Source organism: Phascolarctos cinereus, unplaced genomic scaffold (assembly GCF_003287225.1).
Source record: "Phascolarctos cinereus isolate Bilbo 61053 unplaced genomic scaffold, phaCin_HiC Scaffold_5;HRSCAF=322, whole genome shotgun sequence".
NCBI lineage: Eukaryota > Metazoa > Chordata > Mammalia > Diprotodontia > Phascolarctidae > Phascolarctos > Phascolarctos cinereus.
Genome location: NW_027555958.1, coordinates 351,182,667 through 351,199,939, shown reverse-complemented (window position 1 = coordinate 351,199,939; position 17,273 = coordinate 351,182,667). Strand labels below are relative to the sequence as shown.

The 17,273-nt window shown below is 35.6% G+C and overlaps 1 protein-coding gene across 1 annotated transcript in view; it reads left to right on the top strand.

Moving 5' to 3' along the window:
• The window catches only part of AHCTF1 (AT-hook containing transcription factor 1), a 118,765-nt gene that overhangs the window by 10,874 nt on the left and 90,618 nt on the right, over positions 1 to 17,273 (top strand). Inside the window, 1 exon segment of the mRNA XM_020982117.2 lies at positions 15,347 to 15,473. Within this exon segment, the coding sequence (XP_020837776.1) occupies positions 15,353 to 15,473 (121 nt within the window). The 5' untranslated portion in view covers positions 15,347 to 15,352.

Here is a 17,273-nt window from a genome sequence, read left to right as displayed (position 1 = left end):
TTTGTGTCTTGGCCACTTCCTTCCTTAGGGGACACAGGTACTCAGAGGTTGTAATTTGACCATTGATACACAGTCAGGACCCAGGTCTTTTTGATTTCAGGACCATACTCTTTGCTTCTCGTAATATGGCTGCTTATATATGAACTCTTTTAATTTCCATTTTCTGGGTTTCTATAGGACAAGCAGTAAATTAAGAATAAACTCTCCAGTGAAGAATACGTTAAATCCTTTCAGGCTGATGCTTTCCTGAAATATGCTGGTATTCTTAGGTCTTTGTTAGAGGGGTGGTGGTTTCTTTGTTTTTGACTTTTCAGTTTATTAGGTGGAAGATATAAACTTGAAATCAGTTCCGTTTTGTGGCACCATCTGCTGAGATGATAAAACTATTGAAAATGATTAGTCTAGAATATTAAAGGCTAACATAAGCTTAAGAGCATTTGAGTTTAAATGTGTTAGGTCAAACAGAGGTTAGGAAATTCCTCTTGGGTAACAATTTTGGGTGGGTTTTAAGCTAATGGAGACCCCCAGAAAGTAAAAAACATTGCTCATTTGAGTAGTGGTTTACTTGGTATTTACCAGACAGCTTTACCCCATTGAATAATGCTTCAAAGATTGTTTTTGAAATGAAAGTTTATCTTCCTCATGGAGTTTAGAAGGTTTTTATGTGTATATGAAAGTGATTTGAATTTTTAAAATTTTACTTTAAAATTAAATCGTATTTTGGTTTTATGTTTTGTTTTGTCTCTACTGGGGAAAGAAACAGGTTGTTGAAAAAAATCCCTTCAACTCATAATTTAGTTAGCTACCATTTGCAGTCAGTCAGTTTTATCAAGCTTCCAAATAGCCACTAAAAGCAGCCTGGGTGAAATTATGTAAGCTCGCTGAGTACATAATGCCCTCCTTTCCTCCATGCCTTTTATTATGAAAATATCTGGAAAAGTAGCTGAAAGAGAGACTACTTCAATTAAATAAGGTTTTTTCCACAACTGGCAATGAAAGAAAAAATTTATAAATTTTGCAAAGCTGATATTTTTTTAAAGAGCCCCTAAAAATAATAAATACAATACAAATTTGTATGTTAGTAGAAAAAATATAAATTGTTACTTCATTGAGGTAATTCAGCATTTATATTTATGTATCTAATGGTCTTAGAAAGTATGTAAGTAAAAACTTGGTCAAATTTTGATAGATTTAATTAGGGAGAATTAAATACTACAGATGCCCATAGATTTTGTTTCATGAGTTACTTCATGAACCAACTTCATGATTTTTTTTTGTTCTAAAGAATAACTAAAACTTTTTTTTAAAAAAGAAACGTCTTCTATCCTACTAACATGATTTTTCTTTATTGTAAACTCCAGACATTGCCTTTTAGAGGACGAAAATATTGAACTGTCTTATTTCTAATTATTTTTTTATCTTCCATACAAACTTAGTAATTCACTTTCTTAATTACCATAGCTGAAAGTTCTCTCCATTTAATAAATTCTGTCTTCATTTATCTTTGCTTAAGTTGGCTTAGGTCTTAGACTTTCAGATTCTTCAAAACTTCAGTAAGCATCTTGGAATTTTTGAGAAGTTACCGTTATTCCCCATAACGAAATCTTATGCCTGTATTAGAAATTTGTATGTTATTAAACCATGGGTAGAGTGTCACAGTATTATGGTTCTTCATTTACGTAGGTAACATAATCTGGTCAGTGAAGAGTATAGCTTTTAGCTTTGAGTTATATCTGGCACCTCAGATAAGGAGATTTCGTTTGTGCTTTAATGTGAGCATAAGCTTTCCCATGTTGCGGTAAACTGCCTTGTAAAAGTGAAGACTCCTTTAACTAGTTAAGTAGTCTGTCCACTGAACAATCATAAGCCATTATAGTTATATAGTTATATAAGTTATAGAGGGTAAAGTTTTGGTTTTGTCAGTCACAAAGAATATTTCAAGGGGCAACAGAAGGTAATACTTTCTTGAATAAAATACAAGTCAAATGTGTAGATATTGAGACATTTTAAAATACTGAATGAAATGTTAGATATGGAGTTTCTAGACTTAGATTACAGATTTCTTGAGTTGACAATAATAAATAGGTTACTTAATATAAATGCCAAAATTCCTTGTCTGTATAAAAATGGATATTAAAAAGTCATCCTTAGAATTTTTATAAGAATTAATAAAAGTGATGCACTTGGGGGCAGCTAGGTGGCTCAGTGGATAGAGAGCACTGGCCCTGGATTCAGGAGGACCTGAGTTCAAATGCGGCCTCAGACACATAACACTTACTAGCTGTGTGACTCTGGGCAAGTCACTTAACCCCATTGCCTAGCCAAAAAAAACCCAAAAAACAAAAGTGATGCACTTAAATTGCTTTGGAATCTTGAAGGTTTGGTGAATTGAACTTGTGGGATCATTAAGACATTGAATACAAATTATAGCTTTAGGATTCTATAGTGGAACAAGTATTGTACCAATACTCAGGAGATACATTCTCTACACTACATAGGTGTGAGATTGTAGAGAAGTAATTTATCTTCTTTCAGCCTCAGTTTTCTTATCTGTAAAATGAGTTGGAAGCTGGACTAGATGATCTCTAGCTCTACATTTTAGATCCTGGATTTATTCTTATATTTAACTACTTGGTTTTTGTTTACTTTACATTTAAGCTGCACTTATGTAAGTCATTGGGATGTAAGTTTCTTGTGAGCAAGGAACTCTTTCTTGTATTTATAGCCAGCACTTATCATAGTTCCTGGCAGGCATATAGTAGGTGCTCAATTAATACTCCTAGGTTAATTGATTGTTCCTGTGATCTCATTAGCTTCATATCTCTGATATTAACTCCATCTAGCAGTCATATAACTTTTGGTTAAAGACATTCAGTGATGGAAGATTCACTATTTCTTGAGGTAGTCTTTTTTTTTTAACCTTGGGACAGTTCTAAATATTAGGAAGTATTTCCTTAGATTTGTTTTTTGCAACTTTCACGTATTGCCCTAGTTTTGGCTTCTGAGGCCCAGCTGAACAAAATTTAATCCTTTTTCCACTCCAGGTCTCCTTCCTGTTGAAGGAAGAGGAGAAATAATATTTCATTGAGCACCAGTCTTCTGTTTTCTGTCTTTGGGGTAAGGGGAGAAAATGCCACTTGTCCAGGTCAGGCCTGCTAAGGTGGGTGTCCCCAGGGTCTGGCCTGGGTTCTCCTCCTATTCTATTTCACTTGGTGTCTTCATTAGCTCCCTGGTTTCAGTGATCATCTCTGTCTCCCTTAAACTCACGTGTCCAGAACTAAACTCATGTTCTACACCACTAACCTACTTCCCTTCTGAACTTTCCTGTTATTGTCCAGCATATCACCGCCCTCCCAGTCTTGCAGCCTAGGTATCATCATCCTTAACTCCTCACTCTCACTCCTCCATGTCAAATCTGTTGCCAAGTCCTGTTGATTTTTACCTTTGTGATATCTCTCCTTTATTCCTCCTTCCCTGACACTGCCATGATCCTGTGTAGGCTCTCATTACCTCATATCTACACTGTTGCCACAGCTGCTAGTTAGTCTCCTCTCACTCCAATCTCTCCTACACAGCTGTCAAATTAATTTCCCTGAAATGCATATCTGACCATATGCCCCCTCTTCCTCCCATTCATAAACTCCAGTGACTCCCTATTATCTCTAGAATCAAATATAAAATCCTCTAATTTAGCTTTCAAAAAACCTTTCACAACTTGACCCCTCCTACCTTTCCAGTCTTATTGTACCATTATTCTTCCCTACCATGTAGTCTAGGATCCAGTGACACTGGTTGTTCACATATTTGAAATACTTTCCTTCACCATCTTTGCCTCCTGGTTTCAAGTCCCCAGCTAAAATCCTACTTTCTGCAGGAATCCTTTTCTGCTCCCCTTTAATGATAGTGAAGGGGAGCTAGGTAGAGCCATGGATAGAGAGCTGGGCCTGGAGTCAGGAAGACTCATCTTCCTGAGTTCAGATCTGTCCTCAGATGCTTACCATGTGATCCTGAGCAATTCACTTAACCCCATTTGTCTTCGTTTCCTCATCTGTAAAATGAGCTGGAGAAGGAAATGGCAAAACACTTCAGTATCTTTGCCAAGAAAACCCCAGATGGGGTCACAGAGAGTCAGAGAAGACAGAAAACAACTGAACAACAAAAATTAATGCTAATAGCTTCCCTCTGTTGATTATTTCCAGGTTATTCTGTATATTTCTTGTTTGTACTTAGTTGTTTGCATGTTGTCTCTCCCATTAGATTGTGAGCCCCCTGAGGGCAGGGGGACTCTTTTGCCTATCCTCAGTCCTTAACACAGTGCCTGGTACATAGTAGGAAATTAATATATGTTTACTGATAGTCATGTCCTCTTGAAGTTGACCTGGTTGTCCACATCTGGATGTTTAAATCATGCACTTTCTTAAAAAAAAATTCTTAAATTGCACATTTATTGGGGGGGCATTCATTTAAAATGTATATTTTTTTGAGTTTTTAATTCTGTGCCTCTCTCTGAAGCCTCCCCTACCCATTGAAAAGGCATGAAATACAGTTATATATGTGAAACCATGCAAAACATTTCCATATTAGCCTTTTTTTTAAGGAAGAACAATAAAGAAAGTGAAAAAAATATGCTTCGGTCTACATCCAGACACCATCAGTTCTTTCCCTGGAAGTGGATAGCATTTTTTCATCATATAAGATCTTCAAAATTGAATTGGACTATTGTATTGATCAGAATACAGGCAGCTAGTTGGCACAATGTATAGAGTCCTGGGCTTGAATTCAGGAAGCCCTGAGTTCAAATATGGCCTCAGATGCATACTAGCTGTGTGACTTTGGGTAGTTTTCTTTTCTTTTCTTTCTCTTTTTTTCTTTTCTTTTTTTTTTTTTAGGCAATTGGGGGCAAGTCATTTAACCCTGTGTACCTCAGTTTTCTCATCTCTAAAATGAGCTAGTCACGTAACCCTATTTACCTCAGTTTTCTCATCTCTAAAATGAGCTAGAAAAGGAAATGGAAAACTATTCCAGTATCTTTGCCAAGAAAACCCCAAATGGGGTCATGAAGAGTCAGATACAACTGAAACAACTGAACAACAACAGTTGATCAGAGTAGCTAAGTCATTCATAATTGATCATTATACAATATTGCTGTTACTGTATACAGTGTTCTCTTGATTCTGCTAGCTTCAGTTTTCCTCAGTTCATGTAAGTCTTCCCGGATTTTTCTGAAACCGTCCTGCTAGTCATTTCGTGTAGTACAATAGTATTCCATTATAGTTATATTACTACAACTTGTTTAGGCATTCTCCACTTGATGGGGAGCTCCTCAATTTCCAATTCTTTGCCACCACTGAAAGAGCTGCTATAAATATTTTTGTACATATAGGTCCTTTCCCCTTTTCTTTGATCTCTTTAATACAGACCTAGTAGTTAGTTGTATTGCTGGGTCGAAGGGTATGAATGGTTTAATAGCCCTTTGGGCACATTTCCAAATTGTTCTCCAGAATGGTTGGACCACTTCACAACTCTACCAGCAGTGCATTAGTGTCCCAGTTTCTTCACATCCCCTCCAACATTTGTCATTTTCCTTTTCTGTCATATTACCCAGTCTGATAGGTGTGAGGTGGTATCTCAGGAGTTACTTGAATTTGTATTTCTTTAATCAGTAGTGATTTAGAGCATTTTTTCATGTGACAATTGATAGCTTTGATTTCCTGTTTATAACCTTTGACCATTTGTCAATTGGGGAGTGGTTCATTTTTATAAATTTGGCTCAGTTCCTGTATGTTGGAGAAATGAGGCCTTTATCAGAGAAACTTTGCTATAAAATCTCTCCCCCTTCCCACAGTTTTCTGCTTTCCTTCGAATTTTGGATGCATTAATTTTGTTTTTGTAAAAACTTTTTAATTTCATGTAATCACAATTATCCATTTTACTTCCTGAGATCTTCTCTATCTCTTGCTTGGACATAAACTCTTCCCTCATCCTTAGATCTGATGGGTATTTTTCCATGCTCCTCTAATTTACTTATGCTGTCACCCTTTAGGTTTAAATCAGTTAACCAATTTGACCATATAGTGTGAGATGCTGGTCTATTCCTAGTTTCTGCCAAACTGCTTTCCAATTTTCTCAGCAATTTTTGTCAAATAGTTCTTCCCCAAAAGCTTGGATCTTTGGATTTATCAAACATTAAATTACTATGATCATTTACTACAGTAATGTAGTACACAGTGATAGTAGTATTGTAATGATAATCAACTGTGAAGGACTTAAGTAGCCTGATCAAGATAGTGATTCCAGACAATTATAAAGGATCCCTGATTAAAAAAAAATGTATTGTAGTTTATTGGGTACCTAATCTATTCATTGCACTGTTCTGCCATTCTGTTTCTTGGCTAGTGCTAGACTGTTTTAAAAAATTAAAAAAAAAAAAACACCGTAAAGTTTTTTGTCTTTAGATTCCTTGACAGCCTTAGGTCAATTTGAACTGTAGCTTCTAATACAAGTTCTTTCAGGGCCCATTGGTACTTGGTTATACTAAATGACAGAAGACAGTTGTGATTCTTTATTCTCTGTTTCAAATTTTGAGTTCCTTCACAGTTCTCACATTTATTCATAGGACCATAGATTTTGACCTTGAAAGAACATTAGCAATAGTCATGTTCTCTTTTTTTTGACTTTTTTCTTTTTTTTAAACATAGGAGGAAACAGATCTAGTAACAATAAGTGACTTGACCAAGGTCACACAGTTCACAAAAAGTGGTTGACAGTTAAGTGGTGGCTTCAGATCATCTAAGTCCAAATCCAGTATACTTCCCCCCTGCCTCATGACCTGAAGGAAGATAGAGATCATAGGATCCTAAAGTTAAATCTGTCAAAGAGTCAAATAGGCAAATATCTGGCAAATAGGCAAATATTTAACAAAATACATACAATAGAACATAATGTGGTTTTCTAAGTCATTATGTGACCTGCAGGGATCCTTAGGTATGGTTTAGTGGTACCATTTCTCTTTGAGTTTGACCCCAGGGATCTAGTCCAGCCACTTCATTTATTTATTCATTTATTTCTTTATAGCACATGAGGAAATTATGCTCCAGGGTACAGAAAAATGACTTGCCCAAGGTCACATGATAAGTTTACAGGCAGTCTAAACACAAGAGCATCATAAAATCAAGTAGGCGTATACATAGCTATAGTACCTAAGTATTATGTATTACAGTATTGTTTTTTATAAGTTAGATTGTAAGCATTATTATCTATAATTTAGAATGACAAAAGTACGTTGGAGAAGCTTAGTAGAGTAGTTCAGTAATGAGTGGATAGGTAGTGGGGTGGCACCTGAGCTGGGGTGAAATAGTTAAGGAGGATTGAAAGGGGGAATAGTTAAGAAATAGCTCTGGAAAAGTAGGTTAGAGCCAAATTGTGGAGTACCCTGTTTGTATCCTTTTATCAAGGAATTTTTATTTAATGCTTTAATCCTTTCATTTTTTAGAATGCATTGTTTTCCATTATATTCATATACTAAAATTTGCTCAACCATTCTCTTGTTGATGGATTTCCACTTTGGTTCTAGGTTTTTTTGCTTTGTTTATTTCTAAAACAAAAAGTGTTGCTATAAATATTGTTGCTCATTTGAGGCCTTTGCCACTTTCTTTGATCTCTTGACCTGGATGTGGATGGGTTAAAGGGAATGCATAGTCTAATGACTTTTGAGTATGGTTCCAAATTTCTTTCCAAAATAGTTGTACTGTGGGGCAGCTAGGTGGCGCAGTGGATAGAGCACCAGCCCTGGATTCAGGAGGACCTGAGTTCAAATCCGGCCTCAGACACATAACACTTACTAGCTGTGTGACCCTGGGCAAGTCACTTGACCCCATTGCCTACCCCCCCCCAAAAAAAAACAAGAACAAAATAGTTGTACTACACAGTTCCACTGAGCTGTGCAATATTATTCAGGTGCTCCCACAGTTCTTCCAGCAATAAGCATTTTCCCTTTTTTATTGTAACTTCCAGTTTCTTGGACGTGAGCTAGAACATGAAGAGTTGTATTAACTTGCATTTCTCTTATTTTTAGTGATTTGGGACATTTTGACCATTTATTGGGGAATAGCTCTTGTTCTAACTGCATTTGATTTTGTTTGTGCAAAATCTTTAAAATTTTATGAATTCAGAATTGTTCATTTTCTGTGATCCTTTTGTGATTTCATTTTTTGTAATCTTTCATATCCCTTGTTTGACCAAGAACTTTTCCTCTATCCATAGTTATGAAAGGTGTCACTTTCCTTGCTCCTAATTTATGTTAACATCTAAGTCTTGTATCCATTTAGAGCATATTTGTGTTATATCATTTGAGATGTTGGTCTGAAACTAATTTCCATCAGACTGCTTGTCTAGCTTTCTCAAAAGAACTTTTTTGTAGATGTCATCTTTAGGTTTATCAAACTGCTGTTATTATGTTCAGTTGTTTCTGGGTTTTGTGTACCTATCTAAACATTTCCACTGATTTACTTTTCTGTTAACCAAGATGATTAATTGCCATGTAGTGCTAGGCCCCCCTCTCGCTTTTTTCAGTATTTCCTTTTAGATTTTTAATTTTTTTTATTCCTTCAGATTAATGTTCTTATTCTCTAAAGTTATCTGTTGGTACTTTGGTATGGTGTTGAATCTTTAGGTAGTGTTGTTTTTATTATTCTGGCACCACCCAACCATGAGAAGTTATTTAGATCTGTTTAATATTTGGTAGACTATTGTCCAGGTTGGTTAAAGAATTACTTTTTATAATTGAAAATATCGTGAAAATGTTCTTTTCAACTTTTTGGATGACCTTCTGATAGAAATGGCCCTGAGGTGAGTCCTATTTGCAGTTTATTTCCTTATGTTCAGTTTTCTATGGAATATTGCAAAAGTAGATGAAATAAATGTTTTTTATAATTGAATAAAATTAAGTAGGTGATGTAGTAGAGTACAGAGCCTGGAGTCAGGCAGATTTGAGTTCAGATCCCACCTCAGATACTAATTAGTGGTGTGACCCTGAACAAGTCACTTAAGTCTGTTTACCTCAGTTTTTTCATCTGTAAAATGAGCTGGAAAAGGAAATGGCAAGCCACGCCAGTGCCTTTGCCAAGAAAACCCCAAATGGGGTCATGGAGAGTCAGACACAAGTGAAATGACTAAACAACAAAAAGTATTTGGGTGTGAGCTCATCTTCTGTACAGTCAGTGAAAATGACCTTGGCAGAACTAGTGTAATATGTGGGACAAAAAGAATGATTTATGTACCTTATCTTTTTTTTTTAATGACTTTGTTCAGTTTTTATTGGTTCTCTATTCTTTGGAAGTTTACATTCTATGTAGCTTGGAGATTGAGTATTGATGATGCTAAGAGCTATTAAAAACGTTGCTCTTCAAGTTTTTACAAATTGAATCAATATTATATCTGGGTGGTTGTGGGGAGCAATTTCATTTGGAATAACAATCAGCTTTCAATCCAGTTTATGGGTTGAGCTCTCCAGAATATTTTGAGGTCTTTATTTGTAGTTATGGGAGGTGGTGGTAGTCATTGTCATCCTTGTCGTTATTGTCCTTGTTGTCACGGGAATTGAAATCCATCCTCCACTCAGCTGTCAAAGTGATCTTCCTTTACCTCCAGAATCCAGAATAAAATACTCTTTTTCATATTCAGAGCTCCCTAAAACCTGCTTCCCTCAACTTTCTTCTACATGTAACCTCCATGTTCCCTTTCCTTGGTCCCCCAATTCCTCGGATATAGTGACACTGGTCTTTTTATTCCTTGAACAAGCAAGGAGACAGTTTGTCTCCTAACTCCCAGTTTTCACTGGCTGTCTCCTGTGCCTGGGTTTCTTGCCCTCATCTCCATCTCCTGGCTTCCATGAAGTCCCAGGTAAAATCCCACCTTCTGGAAGAGTCCTTTCCTATCTCCTTTAATGCTAGTAGTGCCTTCTCTTGTTGATTGTTTCCAATTTTTTCTTGCATCTGTCTTGTTTCTACGTAGTTGTTTTGATGGTGTCTCCTCTGTTAAGACTGTGATCTTCTTGAGAGCAGAGACTATCTTTGGCCTTTTCTTTGTATCTCCAGTTCTTAACATGGTGCTTGGTACATAGTAGGCCCTTAATAAATGTTTATGGACTACTACTAGTAAGTAGTATCTTAATGCTTCTTGATGTCCTTTCTTGTTTTTATGTGCCTGATTCTTTTTTTTCCATTAAAATACATTTTTAAATTTTCAGGAATATAGAAAAGCAAAACAAGTCTGTTTGAAGTATCACATCTACAGCCTATTTCTAGTTATAATTACTTCTTACTTTAGAGCAACATTTGCCATTACTTATAGACAATACAGCAGCCGGTGAGAAATATCTATCATTTCAAGCTGTGATTGCTTACATTTCAAATACAAACAAACATGTATATCTCAAATCACATTTCAGGCAGTTTAACCTAAAATGAATACACAATGGAACAGTAAGTCTGATGTTAAAAAAAAATACAAAAATCACAATACAAGAAAAATACAGATTTTATAGAGCATACACTCAGAACTTGTATTTACATAGTGACAAACTAGCATGTATTAATCAGTGTCATCCTTGTCATTAGCAACCAAGGGAATGATGAAGGGAAAGAAAATGTTAATACTTTCTTAGACCTTCAAGAACCTTGGAGTTGGAAGGGACCTCAAAAGTTAACTAGTCTAACCCATACCTGAATAGGAACTCCCTGTCCAGCATCCCTGATAAGTAAGCATCCTGAAAAATGGTCATCTAATCTCTACTTGAAGACTTCCAGTGATGGAGAACTCACTACCCTGCAAGACATCCCACTCTACTTTTGGACATTTTTAATTATTAGGAGATTTTCCCTTACATCAACATTAATTAAAAGAGTTTTAATTTCATAGTCTACTTTCAAAGTGACTACAGCATCAAATATTCTATTAGCAATCTTATATTTGGCTATATATGCCTGATGCTTAAAAAGTTTTTCCTTATGTATTGACATTATTCATTAGTAAGCTGTACTTATTCTAGTTCTCCCCACAGGATATACACAGAATAGGCCTATTCATCTTGTAGTGCTATCATTAGAGTCAGCTGGTTTGCTGGGCCTAGAGTCAGGAAAACCTGAGTTCAAAAGTGTCCTAAGTCACTGAGTAGCTGTATCGCCTTGGGCAAGTTACTTTTCTGTTTGCCTCAATTTACTCAACTGTAAAATGTGAGGATCAAATTAGATTTTTTTTTAAGTTCTTAGTACAATTAGCCTGGCACACAGTAGATATAATCTCTTCCTTGTACCTTCCATCACTTCAGATAATTGGAGGGGGAACTTTTATTATATCCTTCCTGTATGTTTTCTTTTTCAAATCAATTGCTACTGTTAGCAGTTCATTAAAACTCCAAAAGTTGCTCTACATTTCCCTTAAATTGTGCTCCTGCAGTTGGCTTAAAAACATTTTTATTATAAACCTAACCCTTAACAGTCAGTAAAATAAATTTTCAAAATGAGGATTGAATTCTTTTCCTTCTTTTTTTGCTAGGCAATGGGGTTAAGTAACTTGCCTAGGGTCACACAGCTAGTAAGTGTCAAGTGTCCAAGGGCAGATTTGAACTCAGGTCCTCTAGATTCCAGTGCTCTATCCACTGTACCACCTAGCTGCCCCCTGAGGTTTGAATTCTTATGAACTAAATAACTAATGAAAAGTGTTTTTAATAATTGATTTTTGAATCCTTGTGCAGGATTTAATGTTTTTTCTTCAATAAATACAGCCATCCCTTGATATTTTTGGGTTTTACATTCACAGTTTTGGTTATTTGTGTATTGGCCACATTCCCATTAAATAGGAACTTTTGGAGATTTGAAGCAAAGCATATATGTAAAGAAAACTTAAAATGATATAATAAATACTATATATTCATCTTTTTATCATTTGCTACTAGAAGTATACATGCAGAAATTTGTTATGAACAGTTAATTTCTGTTAAAGGTTTCAGTGTGCTAAAGAACTATGGAGCTAAGCACTCTGTGGGAATACCCTGTTTGTCTCTCTACCATCCGCACTTGGTCACGTGATTTTCTCTGGCAGTGATCCTTGTGTTCTGAGCTTTTCTTAGGAGAAGAAAATCTGAAGCAGTTGCGGGAGCTATACAGGCAGCTGCGAAGACTCTGGAAAGTGTGTGAGATACTAATCTCTTGCATAGAAACAGCACCTTTTTTTTTTGACGTGTGCAGTGTGTGGTTTTAATTGTTTTGTATGTTAAATATGATCAGGATTATTAAAATAAACATTTGGAGTGTAGCCTAGAGTTATTTCGTAATTTATCACATTCCCAAGGGTCTTATGCCACTAACACCTGCAAATATCTAGGGATGACTGTATATTCATATTAAATTTGAATCTTTTAAGTATCTGTTGAAATCCTTTTTGAATTCTTGACATTCAACATCACATAAAGTGTGGCAAATAGACATATTGACAGTGCCTATTAAGGCTTTTAAGAACTGCTTGAGGTGAGAAAAAAATAGAATTCCTTTACTTGAGAAAAATAAGTTCATCGAAATATGTCTAGCATCGTAGATTTAGAGTTTGAAGAGATTATAAAGATCTTTGGGTCCAATCCCTTAGACTTAGGGTCACATAGAATAGTTAGCATTTTGAATGTAAATCGTCTGACTCCAAATCTAATGTTCTTTCCTTCTTTGGGACACATTTAATTAAAAAGTTCAGTATAGTCAGCTGTAGGCTTAGAAAAGGTATGTGTCATAATTTAGGATCTAGTGGCCAACTACTATTATTTTTTATCTTTTCCTTTGATTCCCAGTATTGGGAGCTAGGTACAATGGATAGAGTTGGTACAGTGGATAGAGTTCTAGGTCTGGAGTCATGAAGACCAGAGTTCAAATCTGGCCTCAGTCATTTATTAGCTCCATGTCCCCAGGTAAGTCATTTGGCTTATGTATGCTTTTTCTTCATATGTAAAAATGGGGATGATAATAATAGCACCTACCTTGCAGGGTTGTTGTAAGAGTCAGAAAAATAGAGTTTTAAAGCACTTAATGCCAGTCTTAAAATAAAATTTTAAAGCATTTAATGTCACTCTTAGGTTGTTGGGGGTTTTTTTGGCTTGGCAATGGGATTAAGTGACTTGCCCAAGGTCACACAGCTAAGTAAGTGTTATGTGTCTGAGGCCGGATTTGAACTCAGGGCCTCCTGAATCCAGAGCCAGTGCTCTATCCACTGTGCCACCTAGCTGCCCCTATTCTTAGATTTTTAATAAATGTTTATTGCCTCCCTCCTGTTGGTGAACAGAAATAAAATAAGCTTAGCAGGTGGTTTTGCGCATTATAAATCTTGTTCTATGCCTGGTTTTTGTTCTTCCTAAATTATATATCATAAGCAGATTTTTTTGGTGTTTAATCCCCAAAGGGCACTTAACTCATAGATCAGTGATATTCTTGCTCTTAAGATCTTCTGTTTACAACCACATCATAAAAAGTTGACTTTAGAAATAAAAGTATTGAGGAAAGATGTCTTACTTCTTACTGTGATAGTCAACGCTAAAATACAGTGCTTTTCAGAAATACCTTTGAAATCTCTCATGTCTAGAAAATGGCAAACCAAGAATATTTTTGGAGGGCAAAATATAAAGGCGAAGCCCCTGTCTATTGGGTACATTGAAATAGGTATATTCAATTATTTTAGGCAGAAGTTCTATGTATATGTTTGAAGTGATCTGCAGTGATACAGGAATACAACTTGATTTCTGGCACCTTCACTGGTCAAGGGAAAAGTAATGGCACAAAAGCTATGTAGTGTAGTATAATATTTACAGTTATCTTAATATTTTGTGGGGAAAGTACTTTTTTGAAGTTATAAGACACATTAACATAATACTTCTATCTGAAATAGTATAACTTATCTTGATTATTAACTGATAAATTATCCAGTTTGTAGATAATCAGGATCTTTTATTTCTCATATTTTCAGCCAACATTTTGATTTCACTGTTCATTAATGTTTCGCCTGGAAATTTTATTTGAAGCTAGAGAGGGAGGGAAAATTAGGTAAATTTTACTTTTTATTGACCCTAACCAGGTTTCATGAATGAAAGAGGATATGATGAATTGTTTGGATTATTTTGCCCAGCAGTCTGAGTATTATGGATAGCTAAATAGTTCATTATATATAATCTTTCAATATACTTGTACTAATGGAATATAGTAATATTGTATCTAGACCTAGTAATTGATGTTCGAAAAGCAGTTTATCTTTTTTTGACATTCTGTTCTTTGACTATTGTATTGCTTTGAAATTGTAGCTTTTATTTTTCTTTTAAAAAAAGTTTTCCTGATATCTTTGTTCTTGGTTTTGTTTCTTAAGTCATTTTTCAGTATTTAGAGTCATGGTGGATAGAGAGCTGGTGGCGCTAGGAGTTAGGAAGAGCTGGATTGGAGTATAGCCTTTGACACATATTAGTTGTGTGATCTTGGGCAAAGTTATTTAGCTTCTCAGTGCCCTCAACTCCCTCTGAAGAAGACATTATTACCAGGCTCAACAACAACAAAAACTGTTACATTGCTTCCTTTTCCACTCTTACTTCTCTGTAGCTCTCCTGCACTCCAAGAAACAAATGGTTAAGTAAAACCTGACTGTTATTGCAGTTCAAAGATTGGTCAATTTAATTTAATTTAGTTTAGTTTAGAAAAAATGAAACATCCACACATACACATAGATACAAAATGAAGTAATTTGGGAGACCATTTAAATAAGGGGGGGGGAGCCTTTTGTAGCATGCTGGCACTTGAGTTAGGTTTTAAAAACCTGTTGAGCTCGTGAAGATGAGGGGAAACATTACAGGCATGTGGGTGTAAGGAGTTACGGAGCAGCTTGTACAAAAGCACAGAGATGCAAACGAGAATGTTACTTAGATGAGATATGCTAGCTGGCTAGTTTGATTGGACTGTATAGTATGTCATGGTATAGTAAACGTGTGATCATCTGGAAAAATGGGCTGGAGCTAAGTTGTGAAGAGATTTAAATGCCGAACTGGAGCTTTTGTTAGTTTTTTTGCCTACAGGGAGCTTCTTGAGTTCAGCCTCTTTTTTATTTTTCATTTACGTTATTATCATGCATTTGTTTTTCCTGTTTCTTCATACTGCATTTTCCTGCAAGTTTACTCACGTTTCTGTCGATTCTCTTTAGTGCAGTATGCCAATGATCGCATTTCCATTAGAATTATCTCAAATCAGATTTGTTTTTAATGGGATGAAAAAATGTGGCGTAGTTGTATTTTTTTAAAAGTGTGTTTAATTGTAGTATTATGTATTTACAGTGAAGTATGCGAGACCTAACTGCACAAGTAACCAGCAGTCTGCTGCGGTTTCCAGAAGTGACTATTCAAGCCCTTGGAGAAGATGAAATAACACTAGAGTCTGTACTTCGGGGAAGATTTACTGGAGGCAAGTTAAAGTTTTTGAGATTTTACTGACTCAACGCATTTTACTGTCTTTAGTAGTTAATGTTTATATATTGATTCAAGAATTACAAAGTGCCTACCTTAGGTTCTCTCTCGATCCTTACAACAGAAGATAACATTCTAGCAAGTGAAGTAAGTGCAATAGTTTCTTATTGTTTAAATAGCTAGCACTTTTTTTCCCCTTAACACTTTAAAATTTATAAAACACATTGCATTTGTTTATGTTGATCTTCACAGCAAGCCCAGAAGTGATATTATTGTGCCTATTTTACAGGTGAGAAAGTTGAGGCTCAGAGGGGTAAAGTCATTTGCCCAGGGTTATAACTGTAAGTGTCTGGGGCAAGATGAAGGTTAAAGTCACTTGCCCAAGGCTACACTCTAAGTGGCAAGATTTCAACTTATGGTCTTCTGGATGAGTTCAGCATTTTATCCACTATGCCTGTTTACATGGCCGCTATCATAGGCATTACTTCTTGCCTGGATGTTGCATTAGCTTCTCAATTGGTTTCCCCGCTGAAGTATATATGCTTTCTACAATCCATCCTTTTCACTTCTGTCAGATTGATTTTCCTGAGCAAATCTCACCATCACCCCACTTCTGCCTCTTTGAGTCTCTTTCCAAATTTCTTTCAGAACTCAGTTCTAGTACCACCTTCTACATGATGCCTTTCCTGATTTTTTTCTACTACTGCCCTTCCTTACAAACTACCTTGTGCTTATTTTATGTAAATTTAGTAAAGTGTTTGCAGTGTATTAGATGTGAAGTCAAGAAGACCTCAGTTCAAATTCTGCCTCAGACACTTAATAAAAAGCTGTGTAACCCTGAGCAAATTACTTAATCACTTCTTATCCTCACTTCCCATAAAGTAGGGATAATAATAGCATCTACCTCTTAGGGTTGTTGTGAGGATCAAATGAGATCATATTGGTAAAGTACTTTTTAAAGCAAATTTTAAAGCCTTATATAAATACTAGCTTTTATAGTATTCTTACTAATGTTGTTATTGTAATTAACATAGTATGTGGTGGGGGCTTAATAAATGGCTTGTTGATTGACTTACTGGTATATTAAACTAGTTATAGTTAAAAATGCAGTTCTCCATAAGTGTGGAAAAAGAAAATTAAAACTTTTATTGCACTCTTGTGTAATTTTTAAAGGTCCATATTTTTTCCTGATTCTACCTTTCAAGGAACTGCTCTGTGCTTCAGTTTGCACTGATAGTTTTTTCTCTTAAACAGCTCAACTTTAGTACCCTGGAATTGAATCAACATTTTTGAGGAAAATAGTGTCTGAATACTGGGTGTTTTTTATTTACAGCCTTCTCTTTTAACCAAAATAAGATTCTTCATAGAGTCTTTATATAGAAATGTGTAGGAAAACATTGTAAATTTTATGGAAAATGTAATTCACAAAATTTTAACATAGGATTGGCAAGCCAGCAATAATGTAACTTTACCATCTCGTAATTAACTAAAAGTTGTACGTATTGTTTAATTATGGGAACGCATTTGATCTGGGAGAACAGAATGCCATCTTCTCGGCTTTTACATCAAGTTGTCTCCCATTTACATATACAGATCATTTAGGACTCCTTGGGTGTTGTAAGAACAAAAAGTCCAATTTAAATGAACCTGTTATGATAAACATCAAGCTAAATATAAAACATTGTGAGCCTCCTGGAGGAGGTCTGTGATAACTCAAAAAAGGCCTGTTAATCCTTACAGGAAATGCCAAACGGATAAAGAATGTGTTGTCCATATTTCAGCATCCATTTAAATGGAC